General features: G+C 36.0%; 1 protein-coding gene across 1 annotated transcript in view; it reads left to right on the top strand.

The window, feature by feature from the left end:
• Positions 1-18,560, top strand: part of LOC107746580 (pleckstrin homology domain-containing family A member 7-like) — a 48,061-nt gene that overhangs the window by 16,411 nt on the left and 13,090 nt on the right. Inside the window, exons 5-14 of the mRNA XM_016560842.1 lie at positions 2,304-2,479; positions 7,933-8,400; positions 9,812-10,337; positions 11,676-11,759; positions 12,037-12,144; positions 15,158-15,211; positions 16,173-16,256; positions 18,038-18,106; positions 18,239-18,319; positions 18,398-18,547. Of these exons, the coding sequence (XP_016416328.1) occupies positions 2,304-2,479; positions 7,933-8,400; positions 9,812-10,337; positions 11,676-11,759; positions 12,037-12,144; positions 15,158-15,211; positions 16,173-16,256; positions 18,038-18,106; positions 18,239-18,319; positions 18,398-18,547 (1,800 nt within the window). The remainder of the gene's footprint in view (positions 1-2,303; positions 2,480-7,932; positions 8,401-9,811; positions 10,338-11,675; positions 11,760-12,036; positions 12,145-15,157; positions 15,212-16,172; positions 16,257-18,037; positions 18,107-18,238; positions 18,320-18,397; positions 18,548-18,560) is intronic.

Raw genomic sequence — 18,560 nt, 5'->3', positions numbered from 1 at the left:
AATACACAAATTACAAGCATAGATAAATACAACAGAACAATGTTACAAGTAAAATAAGGTTGGTATTCAGGTACAGAAATGTAATAATTAGGCTAAAATAACATTGTGTTCACTGTATAAATTAAATGTAGATCTTTGTCAAAGCTGTTTTGTTGTTTGATTAGCATTCATGACAGCAGCAAGTATTTATAGACTGCTGTCCCTTTAAGACCCGATGTTTGGATCCAATATAATGATACACATCCGATTTCTTTCTCAGCTGTTTTCATTCACTTAAGACACAACAGACTGCATTTACCAGAATGATTGTCGAGATGGGTATTTTGTCATCATTTTATGTGTATGTGTCTGTTCAAACGTACGGAGATATGAAATAGGATTCAGTTCATTGTTCACGCGCCGTCTGAAATGCACCTCTCTGCGTGTGCGCGCTTCATGTGTGCGGCTGTGCGCATAGAAAACAATGCGCAAGTAACCAGTCGAGTTCCCTTTAGCCTTTTCTTTCGCTGAAATGGTTTAAAATCACTTGCGTGTGTAAACATGTACAAGTGATAAACTTTAACTCTATTATGGTTAACCTTTGCAATTAATCTGCAGACCACATGCGTGCTGAACCGTGGGGCTTGGTCAACTACGATCCCTTCAACCTCTACTTATAAATATGGGGGTGAAATGTATTATATTATATTATATTATATTATATTATATTATATTATTTAGGGCTATCAGTCGATTTAAAAAAAATGTGTCGATTAATTAATCTAATTAATCGCAAATTACATATGGCTGTGAAAATACCACCAACATATTATTTAAAGCTATTTTTGTGTTAAATGAGAAAGTATTAAGTAGACATTACAAATAGTAGCTTTTAATATAATATAAATATTTTACTTGATTCAACATAAAATTTATTACACAAACGTTTAGGCTACAACATAAACTATATGGAACATAAAAGAATATAATTTGAGAAACAATTATTTCATTCATGCAATGGAAGTCATTGGTAACCAAAACAGCTTTGTTACCAACAGTCTTAAAAATACTTTCTTTTATGTTCCACAAAATAAAGTGTCATTCAGGTTTGAGTAAATGATGACATAATTAAAAATTTTTGGGTGAACTATCCATTTAAAGTTGTTTTTCCCCATTTTTTAAATGAAATAATAATCTAAATAAGAAACCAAAACTCCCAGTCATTCATGTCATTCATGCATTCGATTCGTTCAAATGGCTGATTCATTCAGGAATTCAGTAAACGGTATGAATGGGCCTTTGATTCACCCGATTCGTTCAAAACACAGATTCATTTCGAAACTAAACACCGCTGTGTTGCTCGGAGACACACAACAATTCTGCTGTGGCTTTATAGGTAATACTTTTGTTGGCAAAACTGAGCAAAAACAGACAATATTTTACTTAAAATATAACACAATATTAACTTCTTATTTACTGAACTGTTGTATAAAATCCCATTTGCACTCGTTATATTCGGAACAAACAGCACTCGTGTGATATTGCTCTCCTTGCTCGTGTAATATCACTTATCATATGTAAATATGAAACAAAAACTCATACAGGCGCATTTCTGCCCCAATATCTTGAATTTTAGGGCATAACTGCATTTATGGGGTTGTTGCCCTGCATCATATTTGTCAACAGTCAACTGTATTGAAATGCAAGATGACGTACAGGTCTGGGGCCGGGGCCAGTGCATTAAAATATTTTAGTCGCATTATTTTTCATAACTAATTAAGTTAACGTGTTAAACTGACAGCCCTAATTATATTATATTATATTACAATAATTTATTTTAGTAACATGTAATACAACACAGACACTGTGCTAACATAAACATAACAGTAGTAATCTTTATATAAATAAACTTGTCTCTGCTAATACTGACTTTTACCTTATTTAATTTAGTATTTTTAAATGTGTACTGTCTTCCCTTTTATTGGGTGGTGTGGTGCTTATTGTAACAGATTTGACCTTTAGCCTTTTTGTCTGTCCTGATTTATATCATTGTTCCTGTATCTTTGATTACATAACTGAAAAGTTATGTTTAATCGGTGTGTATATGTGTTTCTTATCAGAGTGTGGCCTTGGCTTGATCGGCATTTGCTTCTTTATTCATTCTGACTTCCTGTATCTCATCAGTATGTCTGCTGTGTTGTATTCCTCCACGCCTCTATCATGCTGAAATCTCAGATGCTCCTCTAGCCAGTACTTATCTGCTGATGCAGTGTTTCTCCTTTTCCCAGGGCTGGACTGATTTTAGTGCTCTCTCTCTCTTGCAGGCTACACACACAGGGATGCGCTCCTACATTTACAAACAAAGCTCTGTGATTGGCTCGCAGGCGGAGCACACTGGGATGAGGACGTACTATTTCAGTGCGGACACACAGGAGGACATGAATGGCTGGGTCAGAGCCATGAACCAGGCTGCACTGATGCAAACCCATACAGTGAAGAGGTCAGTGAGTCACAAAACTTTACAAAAACATTTTCTTAATGAGTATTTAAGGCCAGAAAAATATCTAAACATCATTAAAACAAGAATTTCACAGAATATATCTTTGACATTTGTTTTGTATCAACATATATTTTAAACATAAATCTCATAACATTTAGAGCTAAATGTAAGATTTATGAATGTGAATTGCGTATACAAATTTCCATCCATGTGGATTACACAGTTTTGACATAATCTAATAAACTAGAAGTGATGCATATTTGTCAGGCATACATAACTGAAATTGGTACAATTTCTGCAGTAGTACTAATACACTTACATTACACATTAATCAGGTTTATATATTTATAATCAATAAATCCAGTTTGTTACAGTACCATGCATTTGAACTAAATGAAGATTGCTTGTTCCACATCTAGCCATATTTTAACCATGTTCGTACTTTTTAACTGAATAAATGTAGTTGTTTTCATAATGAACAGATTTATGTTGATTCTAAGCCAAAAACTTATTATATAAATAAATTTATAGTTGCAAATAGTAATAATATGTCATGATGTTTTTGAGTGCAGAACTCGTACTTGTTTCATTTCTGTATGACTGACAAACATGGATCATGTTTTATTAGTTTATTAGTTTAAATTAGATCAAATCTGATATATATATATATTTATTACGGGAGACGTTTCAGACGTGCTCTCCACATCACTTCAGCGCTAGGCGCAAGTCAAACGAGTGCAGAAACAGTACTGTGCTCACAGCGCATGCTCTTCAATTGCACGCACAAAGGCGCCGGCGTGCTGTAGTCGCATACAATGTCGTGGTCAGTTAAGTCATGAAGTTACCAAAAAGGCGATTAAAGGTGCCTTAAAACTGTGCATGCATGTAATATATTTTATATGAGTCACATTTAAGAACATGTCTCTGAAATGGTTTTCAAAACTGTCCTGGAGCCCAGCACTGTCTCACTCATCTAACACACCCAATTTAACTCGTCAGCTCATTAATAGACACTTTAAGACCTGAAGTGGGTCAGAAAAGGTAAAAAGAGTTGAGAAAATATGATGCGTGTCAGATCCGCTTCACGTTCAGCAGCGGCAGCTATAACCAGCTAAATAACCAGCTGCTGTGATGTCTATTAATCAAAGGGCAAAGAAAACAAAAGTGGAAAAAATAACTTTTATAGCTTTAAGGATTCATCTATATTTCATTTAGAATTTAGTGTTTCATACACTGTTTCAGAGTAAGAAAAATTTGCTTCTGGTCAAAAAAAGTGGAATTAAAAAGTTCTGATTTAGATATATGTTTTTCTTATAAACAAATGTTTTCTAACATTTTCTTTTCTCTATTTTACTCTAAAATATGAATTTTGTGTGATTTAATGTTAGTTTGCAGCTGTTTTCTGAAGTGTTTGTTAAATAGTGTGTGTGTGTGTGTGTGTGTGTGTGTGTGTGAACATTTTCTTTTCTCTATTTTACTCTAAAATATGAATTTTGTGTGATTTAATGTTAGTTTGCAGCTGTTTTCTGAAGTGTTTGTTAAATAGTGTGTGTGTGTGTGTGTGTGTGTGTGTGTGTGTGTGTTTGTGTTTAAAGTGTACTGTCAAATGCAGTTTTCCCAAGTCTGTGTCAAGGGACGTTGTGAGTCTGTAAGTGTTTGTCAGGCATCAGTCTTGTTGATTGACAGCGATGCTGCAGTGTCTTGCTCTGCCAGTGCAAAAGACCAGATGGGTACTGAGCAGTGACTGAGTACTGAGTACTCAAACAGTCAAAATGACAAAATACTCATCCCTAGTTCAGATACTATAAACATAAATAGGAAAAATCTGGAGTCACACTGTTTTTAAATACAGTGTGAACGCAGGCTGTATAAACATGTATATGGTTTAGACCATCAATGCTCTCCTTTGACATGCGTAATGCGTGTCGCCCAATTTTAGCCATAAAAGATTGAATAGTTAGCTGTCACTGCTGGTGATGTCGTTAACCAAGGCACCAAATTGGGATCACGGCTGGATCTTAGAGTTGTCATAGCAGCCCAACACTAATGAGACTAGTGTCAGCTTGAGCTGGCAGTCAGCGAGGCAGAAAATTAGACTGTGATAGTCCAGGATAAAAACGCCATTCTGAGTCATTTCTTTTCATAACTTCATGTAGAGACTCATAGAGTGGCTTTTCATTCTCATAGATGCCTTTATGTTTGTGTTTTCCCATTCTCCTTTGCCAGAAATGTCTTGTGTATACCATTTGTTTGGTGCTTTGAATGGAATCAGGCATGCTTACGCCTTGCCGTTTCAAGTCCGACTGTAGGAATGTGGGTTTCATGTTTTCTGAGAATCTCTGTAGGCTTTGTTTTGGTCCAGCTTATTTGCACATGTGGCTATTTGTGCGAATACTCTTGAGTAAATTATCTGCAATATGCCCACGAAGTGCACATGCAATTTGTTCAATTGCACAAACCTCTTAGTACTCTTTATTTGGGTAAATCATAGCGAACAGTTTAAAATTGTACAAGTAAATGGGTACTTGTACAGTACTTTAAATCTTAGAAGTATATTTAAAAATACTGTATAATGTAATATTAAATTAAAGGCCACTTAACTGTACTTACAGAATACACATTCACATACTTTTAAAAGTATTGTACTTTGTCAAATGTCAAAATTAAAGTTTTTCTTTTATGTACATTTAAACAATTGTTTTAATAATCCTGTCATGCATTATGAAAGCACACTTATTTTGATGTTAACTAACACATTCAAGCAGATAAAGTACTTTATTATCATTTTAACTAGTGTTACATTTCAATTTTAATATTTTATTAATTTACTACATTTTAAGGGCCCTATCATACACCCGGCGCAATGTGGCGCAAGGCGCGGCGCAAGTGTTTTTGCTAGTTTCAGCCCGACGCAGTTCTAATTTTCCAATCCTGCGCCTCGTTGTTTAAATAGCAAATGCATTTGCGCCCATTTGTGCGCCCATGGGTGTGCTGGTCTAAAAAAGAGGTGTGTTCAGGTGCATTGTTAGCGCGTTGCTATTTTGAGGAACTGAAAATAGACTGCGCCATAGACCAACTCAAACTTGGTCTAAAGTCAATGGCGCAATATTTTTTTTTGTTATTTAAAGAGCACGTTAGTAGAAAATGCTACGGTGGCCGAGAAGTGCAAAGCAAATCACAATTCTGAAAACAAAATAACAAATTACAAACGCAAATGCAAGTCTAAAAAACAAAATAACAATTCAGAAAGCACAACAACAATTCAGAAAACATTATAACAAGTCAGAAAACACAATGACAAATTCGAAAACAAAATAACAAGTCAGAAAACACAACGACAAATCCGAAAACAAATTAACAAGTCAGAAAACACAACGACAAATCAGACAAACCGGAAAAGGTAGGTATAGTTTGAGACAGCGCCATTGGTTTGGGATTACTCACCGCTGACTGGACGAGACATCTGTCAATCAACGTATACAGGAAGAACCAGCCGAAGAACAGCAGAGTCGTGGTAGAAAGTTCGGAGATGGTATTAAAGTAGCTCAGTTTAAATGTATTGTATGAATTGCCCTTACTCTGGAATAAAAAATACGGGGTGTCTATTTACATTTAGTTAAAAGTGGCTGTAAAACATCAGCTCCAGTGGCGCAGATGGATAAGCGCGTGTCCTTGGCTTTTTGACGCGATCGACCCAGGTTCGCTCCCGTCTTTTGCTGAACTTTTTTTTCCTCCCTTTTCAAATCTCTTTTCGAATCACTGAATCTTATCTGAATATTAGAATAAATGCATCTCTTCTCAATCAGTACACAAACAATTACATCTCTAAATACCGTAGATATTATCAGGCCTAAAGGAACAGCTGTTCATGTTAAAATGCAGATGGAGATTTGTCTGTTGTAGACTTTGAGTGTTTCTGAATACAAAGAGCCACTAGAGGCTATTTCTTTTTAGTCTGTGCAGCTTGGATATTATTAGTCTGACTGTAGAGTGAGCTCCAGTAGAGATAGCCAAGCTCCCAGCGGCCATGTCTTCTCCAAATGTAGATTCACTGAGGGCCTGATTTAATCATGTCACGTTTAGACTGCTATATACGGACAATTTGAAGCCAGAATTAATTTGACATGGTGATACTGAATCATTTTTCATTCCACAGTTGTTGTTAGAAGAAACCAAGCAATGAGTATTTGCAAAGTTTAACAGACTATTTAGTGCTCATTGTAGCGGTAAGACTTTGCTTATAGCTGATATTTAAGCATTAAATGTGTGGTGCTTGTGCAAACCTCACTTCTACAATGCTAGATTCTTGTAGGCTCTTGCCAGGGTGTTACTTTTTTAGCTATTATCATATTTAGCCAACCTTGTCCTTTTTTTGTTTAGTCTAGATTTAGTCAATGAAAACTTAGTCACATCTTCATCATGCTGTATAACTGTTAAACTGATACAAAATTATTTTTGCTCAAAATTATAATCGTAATGATTGTTGTCATTTGAAAAAATTTATTTTACATTTCAGGTATTGCACTTTCACCAATAAGCACAAACCAACAGAATGTGAACTCGTACACATGGTTTATTTTACCTCATCTAGTGTACTGATTTATTATAGGCTATTTAATATAAAAAATAATATCAAAGACTTAAATATTATAGGCTAATTAATATATAAATTAATATCAAAGGCTTAGATATACACTCTCTCTGTCTACATTATAAAAACTGGTAAAAAGAAACAAAAAATATTATATTCCTAATAGTAATTCCAATAATTCCTAATTGCAATAATGTTTCTCTATTAAAACAACAGTGGTTGAGTAAGTTTTTTTTGTTGGTGTTTTCAGATCATCATCAGCGATTCCGCAATGAAGAGCGAGCACGTGTGCATGGTTGCCAGATTGCAAAAATTAAGCAAAACACCGGGCAGAAAATGTATCTTGATATCTGTCAACTGCACACATGAAAGATCACGTAGTAGGCACGTACAGCAGTCCGCAAAATAATATTTTTTCTCCTTTTTTTAGATGAAAATAGAGATTTTTGTATAGTTTTTTAAAATACATTTTAGTCTTGCCTTTTATCATCAACGATATTGCATGTTGATGTAGTCATAGTTATCGTTTATTGACCTTATTGTCATCTCGTCATTGTCTCATTTTAGTCATGGGGAAAAAACCTCGTCAACGAACATTTTTCGTCATAGTTTTCGTTAACGAAATTAACACTACTGTGGGGTTGGTCAAGCGGTGCCTTTTTCTGCTACAGTGAGGGATATATTTAGTTTTATGAGCAGAGTCCCTCATGTGTAAAGGCTGGGTTACTATATGATCCAGACTCCATGCTTTGGAATGGTGTTAATCTAACAGACCTGACATGTGGCAGCATGATAACAGCATCATATAATAGACTCATAAAACCTCACCGACCTTTGCACATGTCATGTTTTCGCCGCACAGAGACGAGTCGGATCATCCAGACCAAGTGAACTTTTCTGAGAAACTCAAGCAGCAGGCTGTTCCTCAGACCAACCACATCAACAGCTACGTGATTCCAGAGCCCGAGGTCATCCAAAGTGACGGGCTGCTGGAGGAGAAGCAGGAAGGATTTGTTGGAGAAGTGGAGATTCAGGTTGCTCCAAGAGAGATGGAGCCGGCGAGGGGTAAATCTCCAGCGAGGAGGATAGTGGAGGTGGAGGTTTTAGCTCCAGGGTCGACACCAGCATCCCAAGTTCCCTCTCGAGCTCCTTCAAGGGCCGTCTCGACCCCGCCAGTGCTTAGGAACGGTACGCCCATAGAGCAGAACGGCATGCCTGGGTATCAAAGGGGGCCTACACCGCCTTCTCAAACTCCTATTCAGGTACAGAGGAGGAGTGCACTGGAGAAGGTGGAGAACTGGGTCAAAGTACAGAAGGAAGAACGCCAGGGGTGAGTATATACATCTGTTGCGTATTGTTACACAGGCGAAATTCAAATGATTATACTTTTCTTACTGTTTGTGCCATGTAATGATATAGCAGAAGTAGTTAGAGAAGTATGGTGGTACGCTTCTCCGAATTCAGTCACAGACACGCTGTACATAGAGTAGTTAGAAGAGTCAGATGTTACTGTGAAGAGTCATGGGATGTATCGCCCGCAAGTGGTTGAAATCTTAATAAATCATCCTGACAGAAAACAGCACCCCAATTTTCAGTTTATCAAGTAGACATGAAATGCCATTCACAATTCATTTTACTTTTGTAATGTGAAATACTTATCAGTGAATTTGAACAAGACAAGTCTTGCACTTTTTTATTTTAGGAATCAGGATGTGTTTGAGTTGTGAAAATTGGGAAAGTTGGAAAAAATATTTGATGAAACAAGACATTTTATGTTCTTTAGAATAAAATAAACCAATCCCTCAGTAAGACTTTGTTTATTAAAAATAAATACATTGCAATTTAAAAGTTATGGGTCAGTAAGATAGATAGATAGATCAGTAATTAAATGTATCCATTTATTTAGTAAAATTAAATGAAAACACAACCTTATTGTTTAAATATTTCACAATATCCTCTTTTACACACTACTGCTGTTTAACGATCTCTCTTTTTCACAATAAAATGAGCTTTTTCAAAAAGTTTTTCTTAATAATATGCTGAATATTATTAATAATATTATTAATATATTATAATTGATATTAATATCAGATAGGATGCATTAAATTGATTAAAAATTACAGTAAAGACATTTATAATGTTAAAAGATTTCTATTTCAAATAAATTGTTGTTCTTTTCAACTTTCTCTTCATTAAAGAATGCTGACAAATTGATCACTGTTTCCACAAAAATATTAAGCAGAACAACTGTTTCTAATAAGAAGAAATGTTTCTGGAACACCAAATTAACATATTAAAATGATTTCTAAAGGATCATGTGACACTGAAGGCTGGAGTAATGGCTGTTTAAAAATTTAGCTTTGCCACCACAGTAATAAATTTAATTTAATTTACATTTCTATTTTAATATATTAAAATTAAAAGAAAGTTATTTTAAATTGTAGTAATATTCCAGTTTTACTGTTTTTACTGTATTTTTAATCACTAACTGTAGCCTTGGAGCATACAAGACTTCATTGAATAAAAATGTAAAAATCTTACTGATCCCAAACTTTTGAACGCTAGTGTACACAGTATATATATAATAAACATAGCATACATTTTATTTATGCTTTAATTTTTATTAATTTCATTTCATTTTAATTTTGGAATCGAGTTTAATGACCCTGAATATCCATTTATTTTGTCCAAATAATGCATAAAAAATGTTTAAAAAATAATAAACAATTTGGTTGTCACAGGTTTGTATCTACGGATGGCACAATTCGGACCCCTTCCATTCATCCGAAGTACGGCACAATAGACAAATACCAGTCTTTACCAAAGACCGTGCAGCAAAGCCCACCAACCGCTCACCGTCAGTTGTCCAGTGAATACAAATATTCCCATGACCGGCTTAATCACTTCCAGATGACCCACGGCCACAGCCAGCGACCTGCGACGCACGACAACACTGTGTGGCAGCTCTACGAATGGCAACAGAGACAGCAGTATCGCCACGGCAGCCCCACCGCCCCCGTGTACACTCCCGCTCCAGACTACTCCACCGCCGTATCCTCCACCAGAGTCAACTCAGACGTTGCTCGCTCCATTTCCGTGCCTCCGACCCTGGCAGATATCTCTCCACCTGGGCCTCCTGGGCCCAGACTACTGTCTCCACGCAGACCCCACACGCCTGCAGAACGGCTTACAGTCAAACCTCTGGAGGACAGGCCCACCGTGGAGGTGCCACCATCAAACTCTCCTCACCGTCTACGCTCCTATAAGGTCAGTAGGTAACAAGAACAACCACCCTGTTTATCCATAACATCACAATCCACAGTAGTAGTATTTACAAGAAAGTCTGTGGGATTATGGAGGATTCTGAGGTTACACAAAGTACACTGTACTATTCAAATTTTGGGGTCAGTAAGATTTTTAGTATTTTTTTAAAAAGTGTCTTATGCTCACAAAGTTGATTTTCAAACGTACAGTAAGAGCAGTAATATTGCTAAAAATTATTACGATTTAAATATATATTTTTTTATTTGAATACATACTAAAATATAATTTTTTGTGATGCAAAGCTGAATTTTCAGCAGCCATTACTCTTGTCTTCAGTGTCACATGATGCTTCAGAAATCATTCTAATATGCTGATTTGGTGCTCAAGAAACATTTCTTATTTTTATCAATGTTTAAAATATTTGTGCTGAATCATTTTGCATGGATAAAAGATTAAATATTAATGTAATGCATCCTGTTGAATAAAATTAGTATTTAATTTTTGTAAAAAAAAAAAAAATGTCACTATGAAATGACCCTAATGACACTAAGATTGTTAACATTTTCAAGGAACAAAAATGTCTGGCAGTAAGGTTTAAAACTCTCCTTTAAAAGACGTAAGCATTTTTTCCCCGCTTTATTGGCTTTGAACGATTACATAAACACACTTACATGCGTCAGAATCACCGACTTTGCAAGTATTCTCATAAACGCAGTGATTTAGGTCTTAAGAGAGAGTAAACAGCTGAAAAAGAAAATGCATTTGTAACAGTATATTGGATCCGGACTTCGGTCTTAAAGGGAAAGCTGTCTAATATTCGTCCTGTCTGCCATTCATATTAATCAAGCAACAGTGAGAGAAAATCTCTCACTGCTCTTGACTAAATCACTTTTGTAACTTTAATAAGAAGAAAGTAAAAAAAATATCTATCTATCTATTGGATTCTATGGATTTTATTAATCCAAGAATCATGGAAAAATGTATCACGGTTTCCACAGAAGTAATTTTTCAACAATGATAATAATACAAATGTTTTTTGAGCACCAAATCAGCATAAGGGAACGATTTCTGAAAGATCATGTGACACTGAAGACTGGAGTAATGGCTGCTGGAAATTCAGCTTTGCCATCATAGGACAAAATTACATTTTAAAATATATTAAAATAAAAACAGTTATTTTGAATTCTAATAATATATTACTGTTTTTACTGAATAAATAAATGCAGACAACCCCAAGTGTAGATAGTATTATTATAGTGTTATATGTTGACGAGCACGTGTTTTTGATGAAATATATTTAAATGTGTTGATCTCTTTTCTTTTTTTTTTATCATTCTGCAGTCGGCCACAATAGAAAGACGCTCAATGCCTCCAACCGGCTACATCACACATACAGTCAGTGCGCCCAGCCTGCATGGAAAAACAGTAAGACATTTTTTTCCACACAACTTTGGAAAAATATTAAGCAATTACAAATACTTTTACATTCAACTTTACAGTTTAGTTCGTCTCTTTTGCGCTGCTATTAATGAGTCTATAAGATATCAGCAATCAAAGTGGCATAAAATGAATGACACCCAAAAAACCTCTGCTGGTGGAGCCAGTCCTTTTCTTTTCATGGTTGCAATGGGCATTTGTGTAAATAATCTGATCACACAACTCTCTTTCTGCCTTGATCGTACCCTCACAACCTGTGGTCCAGCCGGAGGAGCTCACCCTTCTCCTCATCCAGTTACGGAGACACCAGGCCATGATGGCAGGTGTGCGCAACAATGCGCTGGCCCACCTCCAGCAGTTGTCTCGGGTGAAGGTCAGGGCTCGGCCTGCCCAGCTAGCACCTCTCATTACTAGCGTGCCTCTGCTGCTGTTATTTACCCGCCTGGCTCTCTGTAGCTCCCTTGGCTTTGTTACATGATGCTTCTTTGTATTGTAGCGTAGCATGGCATGTCATGCTTAGGGGCTGTATCTGGCTGTCCCACCATCGGCATGAATTATATATGCAATCAGTCTTGAGGCATTATGCATACTACATGAGTATGCTTTGCTGTTGCTCCAAAGTTTGAAAATACAAAGATCAAAAATGTTTGCTTGCATGAAGTAGGTGTAAGCTGGAGTCTGTGGTCCCCATGAAACCTTATCTAAAGTTCTGGTTTGATCTGGTTGTAGGATATGCCTAGATTATTTCAACAGTAACGTCATAATAATCATGCTTTGTGATTGGTAGTAATAATATGTGTGCAGAAGTATGTTGCTCTAAGTGTAATTGCTTTGGTTTGTACTGAATGCATTGGCGTCAAGGACTGAGGTAAAGATAAATGAATATTCAGTAACACCTTACAATAAGGTCTCATTTGTTACTGCATTAAGTAACATGAACTAACAATGAGCAATATATTTTTACAGCATTTATTAACCTTTGGAAGTGTTAGTTTATAAAAATGTTCATGTTCATGTTAGTTCACATCACAGTGCATTAACTAATGTTAACAGATACAACATTTGATCATTAGTAAATGTTGAGATTAACATTAATAAAGATTAATAAATGCTGTAGAACATTTAAACTCACCCTCATGTCGTTCCAAACCGATAAGACCTTTGTTCATCTTCGGAAGACAAATTAAGATATTTTTGATGAAATTCAAGAGCTTTCTGACCCTGCATAGACAGCAATGCAACTGAAATGTTCAAGGCCCAGAAAGGTAGTAAGGACATCATTAAAATAGTCCATGTGACATCAGTGGTTCAACCGTAATATTATGAAGCTACGAGAATACTTTTTGTGTGCAAAGAAATCAAAAATAATAATGACTTTATTGAACAATTTCTTCTCTTCCGTGTCAGTCCTCGGCACGCGTTCATGAGTTCACGAGACGCATGCTTGTGGTGCTGCTGACACAGGAGCTGGCGTTCTGACGTAGAATGTCCATCTATCTTAGTTCAAATAAGTAAGACTGGGCAAAAAAATTGCAAGTCATCCTCTCTGACTTATTTAAACCAGAATATACAGATGATGAACTAAGAGAGATGGACATTTTGCGTCAGAATCCCGGCTCCTGTGTCAGCATCACCACAAGCATGCGTCTCGTGAACCCCTGAACTTGTGAACGCGTGCCGAGGACTGATACAGAAGAGAAGAAATTGTTAAATAAAGTTGTTATTTTTGTTTTCTTTGCACACAAAATGTATTCTTGTAGCTTCATAAAATTAAGGTTGAACCACTGATGTCACATGGACTATTTTAATGATGTCCTTACTACCTCTCTGGGCCTTGGACGTGGTAGTTGCAATGCTGTCTATGCAGGGTCAGAAAGCTCTCAGATTTCATCAAAATATTTTAATTTGTGTTCTGGAGATAAACAAAGGTCTTACGGATTTGGAATGACATGAGGGTGAGCAATAATGACAGGATTTTCAGTTTTGGGTGAACTATCCCTTTAATTGTTAGTTCATGTTATCTAATGTGGTTAACTAATGTTAACAAATGAAACCTTGTTGTAAAATATTACCAAATATTTTTTTGTTTCCAACCTAATGTCAATGTAACACACTCAGAATAATCATTTTCTTAATCTATACTTTTGTTTTGTTTTCCTGTAAAAAAATAAAATAAACATCCCTAAAACAAACATAAATTTACTTGAGAAGTGAAATCACATAATATATTAATTAAGACTTATTTTTGTTTTATGCTTAGGTTAAGGGTTAAAACCTACTTTTAGGTTTATGCTTAAAACAAACTATTTGGTGCCAAAGGGAGAAAAAGGGAGAAAACTTAGTTAAAAGTATGTTCTTTGAAATATAGTGTAATTTCTTAATATCTTACAAAACATTGCTTCTCAAGTAAATTTACAATACTGTTCAAAAGTATGGGGTGAGGGCAACTGATGATGAAATTAATTATACTGATCAAAAGTGAGAGGAAAGACATTTATAGTGTTACAAAAGAAATAAACACTTTTGTTTTGAGCTTTCTAAAAAAAATGTAATTAATTAAAGCTGCAGTCCGTAACTTTTTTGTGTTCAAAATTTATATAATAAGCGAGTACACCATGAATCCATTTTCCAAACCGTGTTTTTGTCTTGTCCTGAATCACTACGGTACACCTATAATAAGTGTTTGTATTCGGACTATTTCAGACTGGTTCGGGTCGGTCCCGCTGCGTAGTAGCCCAGTACTTGCGTGATTCGTTATTGACATAAACAGAGAGAAGTAGCTCCGGCTACAATGTTCTTCCGCAAGACGCTCACAGTTCTGTTTATTAACCGCTAGAGCACCAAAAGTTACGGACTGCAGCTTTAACTAATTAATTAATCACGGAATCAGCATATTAAAATGATTTCTGAAGGATCATGTGACACTGAAGATTGGAGTAGTGAAATTCAGCTTTGCCATCACAGAGATAAATTACATTTTCAAATATATTAAAAATGAAAACGGTTATTTTAATTAGAAAAAATATTTCACATTATTACTGTTTTTGCTGTATTTTGATCCAATAAATGCAGCCATTGGGCATAACAGGCTTCTTTTAAAAACATTTTAAAAAATCTTACCAACCCCAATCTTTTGAGCGGTAGTGTGTATAGCTGTCACTTGCATGTCAATGTGAACAATGTTCAAAAAAGGAGTCTGTGGTATCAAGCCAGTAGTGTGATATGTGTAGTTTGTCCCAAAGCTGGCACACCAGGTGCATAGCCAGCTATTGCTTCAGTGCTAGTGCAGTGTTACACTAAAGTGTGTGGTGGATAGATAAAACAACTCATTAGTGTTAATTAAAGAGTAGAAGAGTGCCAATTGAAATGTTTCCTGCTACTTACAGGCTGATGACACATACATGGACTTGAAGAAGGACCTGGAATATTTAGATCTGAAGGTGGGACCTCTCCATTTCTATCTCTCTTATTCCTGTCTTACCTTCTTCTTAAACCTTCTGTATTAACACACTAACACAGCACAGAAAGCTCACTTGGGGCGAGGAATCAAGCATTTGCTTTATTTCAGAAATTGATTATATTTAGTATGCTAACTTTGTGGCATAATCAGGAATTATAGAATGGTAATGGTAATAGTAATGATCCAGTCGAAGTGTACAGGTGCATCTCAATAAATTAGAATGTCGTGGAAAAGTGCATTTATTTCAGTAATTCAACTCAAATTGTGAATTGCTGACCAGCTTTTTGAAGATGCTGATTTCATTTTCCAGCAGGATTTGGCACCTGCTCACACTGCCAAAAGCACCAAAAGTTGGTTAAATGACCATGGTGTTGGTGTGCTTGACTGGCCAGCAAACTCACCAGACCTGAACCCCATAGAGAATCTATGGGGTATTGTCAAGTGGAAAATGAGAAACAAGAGACCAAAAAATGTAGATGAGCTGAAGGCCACTGTCAAAGAAACCTGGGCTTCCATACCACCTCAGTAGTGCCACAAACTGATCACCTCCATGCTACGCCGAATTGAGGCAGTAATTAAAGCAGAAGGAGACCCTACCAAGTTATTGAGTACATGTACAGTAAATGAACATACTTTCCAGAAGGCCAACAATTCACTAAAAATGTTTTTTTTATTGGTCTTATGGAGTATTCTAATTTGTTGAGATAGTGAGTTGGTGGGTTTTTGTTAAATGTGAGCCAAAATCATCACAATTAAAAGAACCAAAGACTTAAACTACTTCAGTCTGTGTGCACTGAATTAATTTAATAAACGAGTTTCACAATTTGAGTTGAATTACTGAAATAAATGAACTTTTCCACGACATTCTAATTTATTGAGATGCACCTGTATATAAGGCTGGTCCTCCTTTGACTATAACTGTCTATCTCCGTTTGCCACAGATGAAAAGTTTAGAGCCATTGATCCTCATGGTTCACAGTGTGTTACAAACCTGCACTGCGGGGGGTTTGAGACCACTCTGGAACGTAAGCACTGTCGGCATCCAGAGTGTCCGCATTCCCATTGCTTTACACGGTGCACATAGCTTTGTGTTGGCACAAGCCTGGCACCTGCACGCCTATCTTCCCTGCCTTTTGTGAGTGATATGTTGTGCTGTGGGTATGTGTGATTGGGTCAATGAGACGGCAGGTCTGGATGGGACGGGCAAGCTCAGTGCATGTGCAGGGAATGATTCAAATTTAGCCAGCTGATTCACCAATGCGTTCTGTTTCTTTCTTTAGCAAACTATTTATCTCATTAATTTGATGTCTAGTAATTATGTGTAGCTTTCTAGATGATCTGTATGTTGTAGCAGTAGAATATTCCTCTGAAACTTCCCTGACAGCCTCCAGTATCAGTGTTGGGGAAAATACTTCTTAAACTCTTAATTCCTCTTGAAACAATTATTCAGAAAACTTACTAGCTTCACTACAAGCTGATAACAAAAAGTAGCTAACTACACTGATGGGGGCAGTTTTCAATTATATAATTATCAGATAATAAGATATAGTTAAAAAGAGCAATCTGACACAAAATCGATAAGTAATATAATACTATAATAATAAATAATATAAATTAGGCTAACAGCATCCAACTTAATTTAAAACAATACAGTTAAACAACACTGACATTTCTATACACTATCATTCAAAAGTTTGGGGTCAGTACGATTTAAAAAGTGCGTTAAATTGACCAAAAGTGACAGTAAACACATTTATAATGTTGCAAATGATTGCTGTTCTTTTGAATTTTCTATTCATCAAATAATCCTGAGAATATATCAAAGATATTAAGTAGCAGAACTGTTTGCAGCATTGTTAATAATAAGAAATCAGCATATTAAAATGATTTCTGAAGGATCATGTGAGACTGGAGTAATGGCTGCTGAAAATTCAGCTTTAAATAAAAATTCAGTTTTAAATTGTAAATTTACATTTTTTAAATTAAATTGTAAATTGTAATAATATTTCACAGTATTACTGTTTTAATAGGCTACATTTTGATCAAATAAATGCAGCCTTGGTGAGCATAACATTTTCAAAAAATTTTTTTTTTAAAAATCGTACTGACTCCAAAACTTTTGAAAAACAGCGTAACTAAATCAAAAACAGTGCTAACATAATTTCTTTGCTTTTTATTGCTAAAAATATTATACTAATAACTGCATATCACTACAAAAAGAATACATAAAATGCTAATTTAAATATGCATCTGTAAATCTGTTTTTGATCAATTTCATTTAAATGAATCATCCAGATGATTTAAATTGGCCTACCAATTACTATTTGATTAGAAAGAAACATTTAAGTTTGACACTTCTCGCTTGGTTGCAAGGCTGTGTGTGAAATAATGTAAACATATAAAAAGTACACTGTTTTGAAACCAGCTAAGCTAAGTTGTAGCTTTGCTATTTTTAGTTAGTTCCTCCCCCACACTGTCCAGTTCATCGTTGTCCAGAGCTTTGGTTTCTTTTATGAGTTTACCATGCAGCGTTTATTTTAGACATTGCATTTATGTCCCACAGCTGTATTCTGTTGGCATGAAGATCAAGTGAGACAGACACCATCCTGCCATTGTGCTTCCAGAAAGCTTCAGCTCCTACATCTGTGCATTAGAAACGAAGAATACTGTCTCAAAGCTTCTCACTGTGACTTTTAGTACAGTGGCCATTGTATAGTGTTGGTCTTGCTTCGCTTGTGTTGAATAGATGTGTTTCTGTCTCTGGAGCACTAAGACAAGGAGGCTTTTTCTGTGAACTGTCTAATAGGTGAGTGGGACAGAGACTCTGAAAGGACGGCTGGCAAAGCCAGTGAAGGTGGCAGAAAGTAATGTAGATGTGAGTATTGAGGACAAATCAGTGTCTTACTCTTTAATTACATATTGCTATGCACAAAACATCATTATTTCATATTATTTAGCTCAATTTCCTGGTCTGAACTGGTCCATAATGCTCTGTTTGCTACTGCAGGTGACACTGAGTCGATTGTGTGAACAAGACAAAATACTGCAAGAGCTTGAGTTCAGACTCAGTGGACTTAAGGATGATAAGGTGAGGCAAATTTGACTTTTATTTTGATCTTGTTGTTATGGGTATGTCAGTGTTGTTATCTTTGTTCTTTCTTTCTAGGACAAGCTTGAGTCTGTTCTGGATGTGTCCCACCAGCAGATGGAGCGGTACAAGGATCAGCCGGCTCATGCTGAGAAGATCGCCTACCAGCAGCGACTTCTTCAAGAGGACCTGGTGCATATTCGAGCTGACATTTCTAGAGTTTCAACGGTGAGTATATTAT

Source organism: Sinocyclocheilus rhinocerous, unplaced genomic scaffold, assembly GCF_001515625.1.
Source record: "Sinocyclocheilus rhinocerous isolate Xijiao unplaced genomic scaffold, SAMN03320098_v1.1 scaffold1160, whole genome shotgun sequence".
NCBI classification, from domain to species: domain Eukaryota; kingdom Metazoa; phylum Chordata; class Actinopteri; order Cypriniformes; family Cyprinidae; genus Sinocyclocheilus; species Sinocyclocheilus rhinocerous.
Note: the sequence above shows the minus strand (reverse complement) of the source record. Positions and strands in the feature narration are given on the sequence as shown.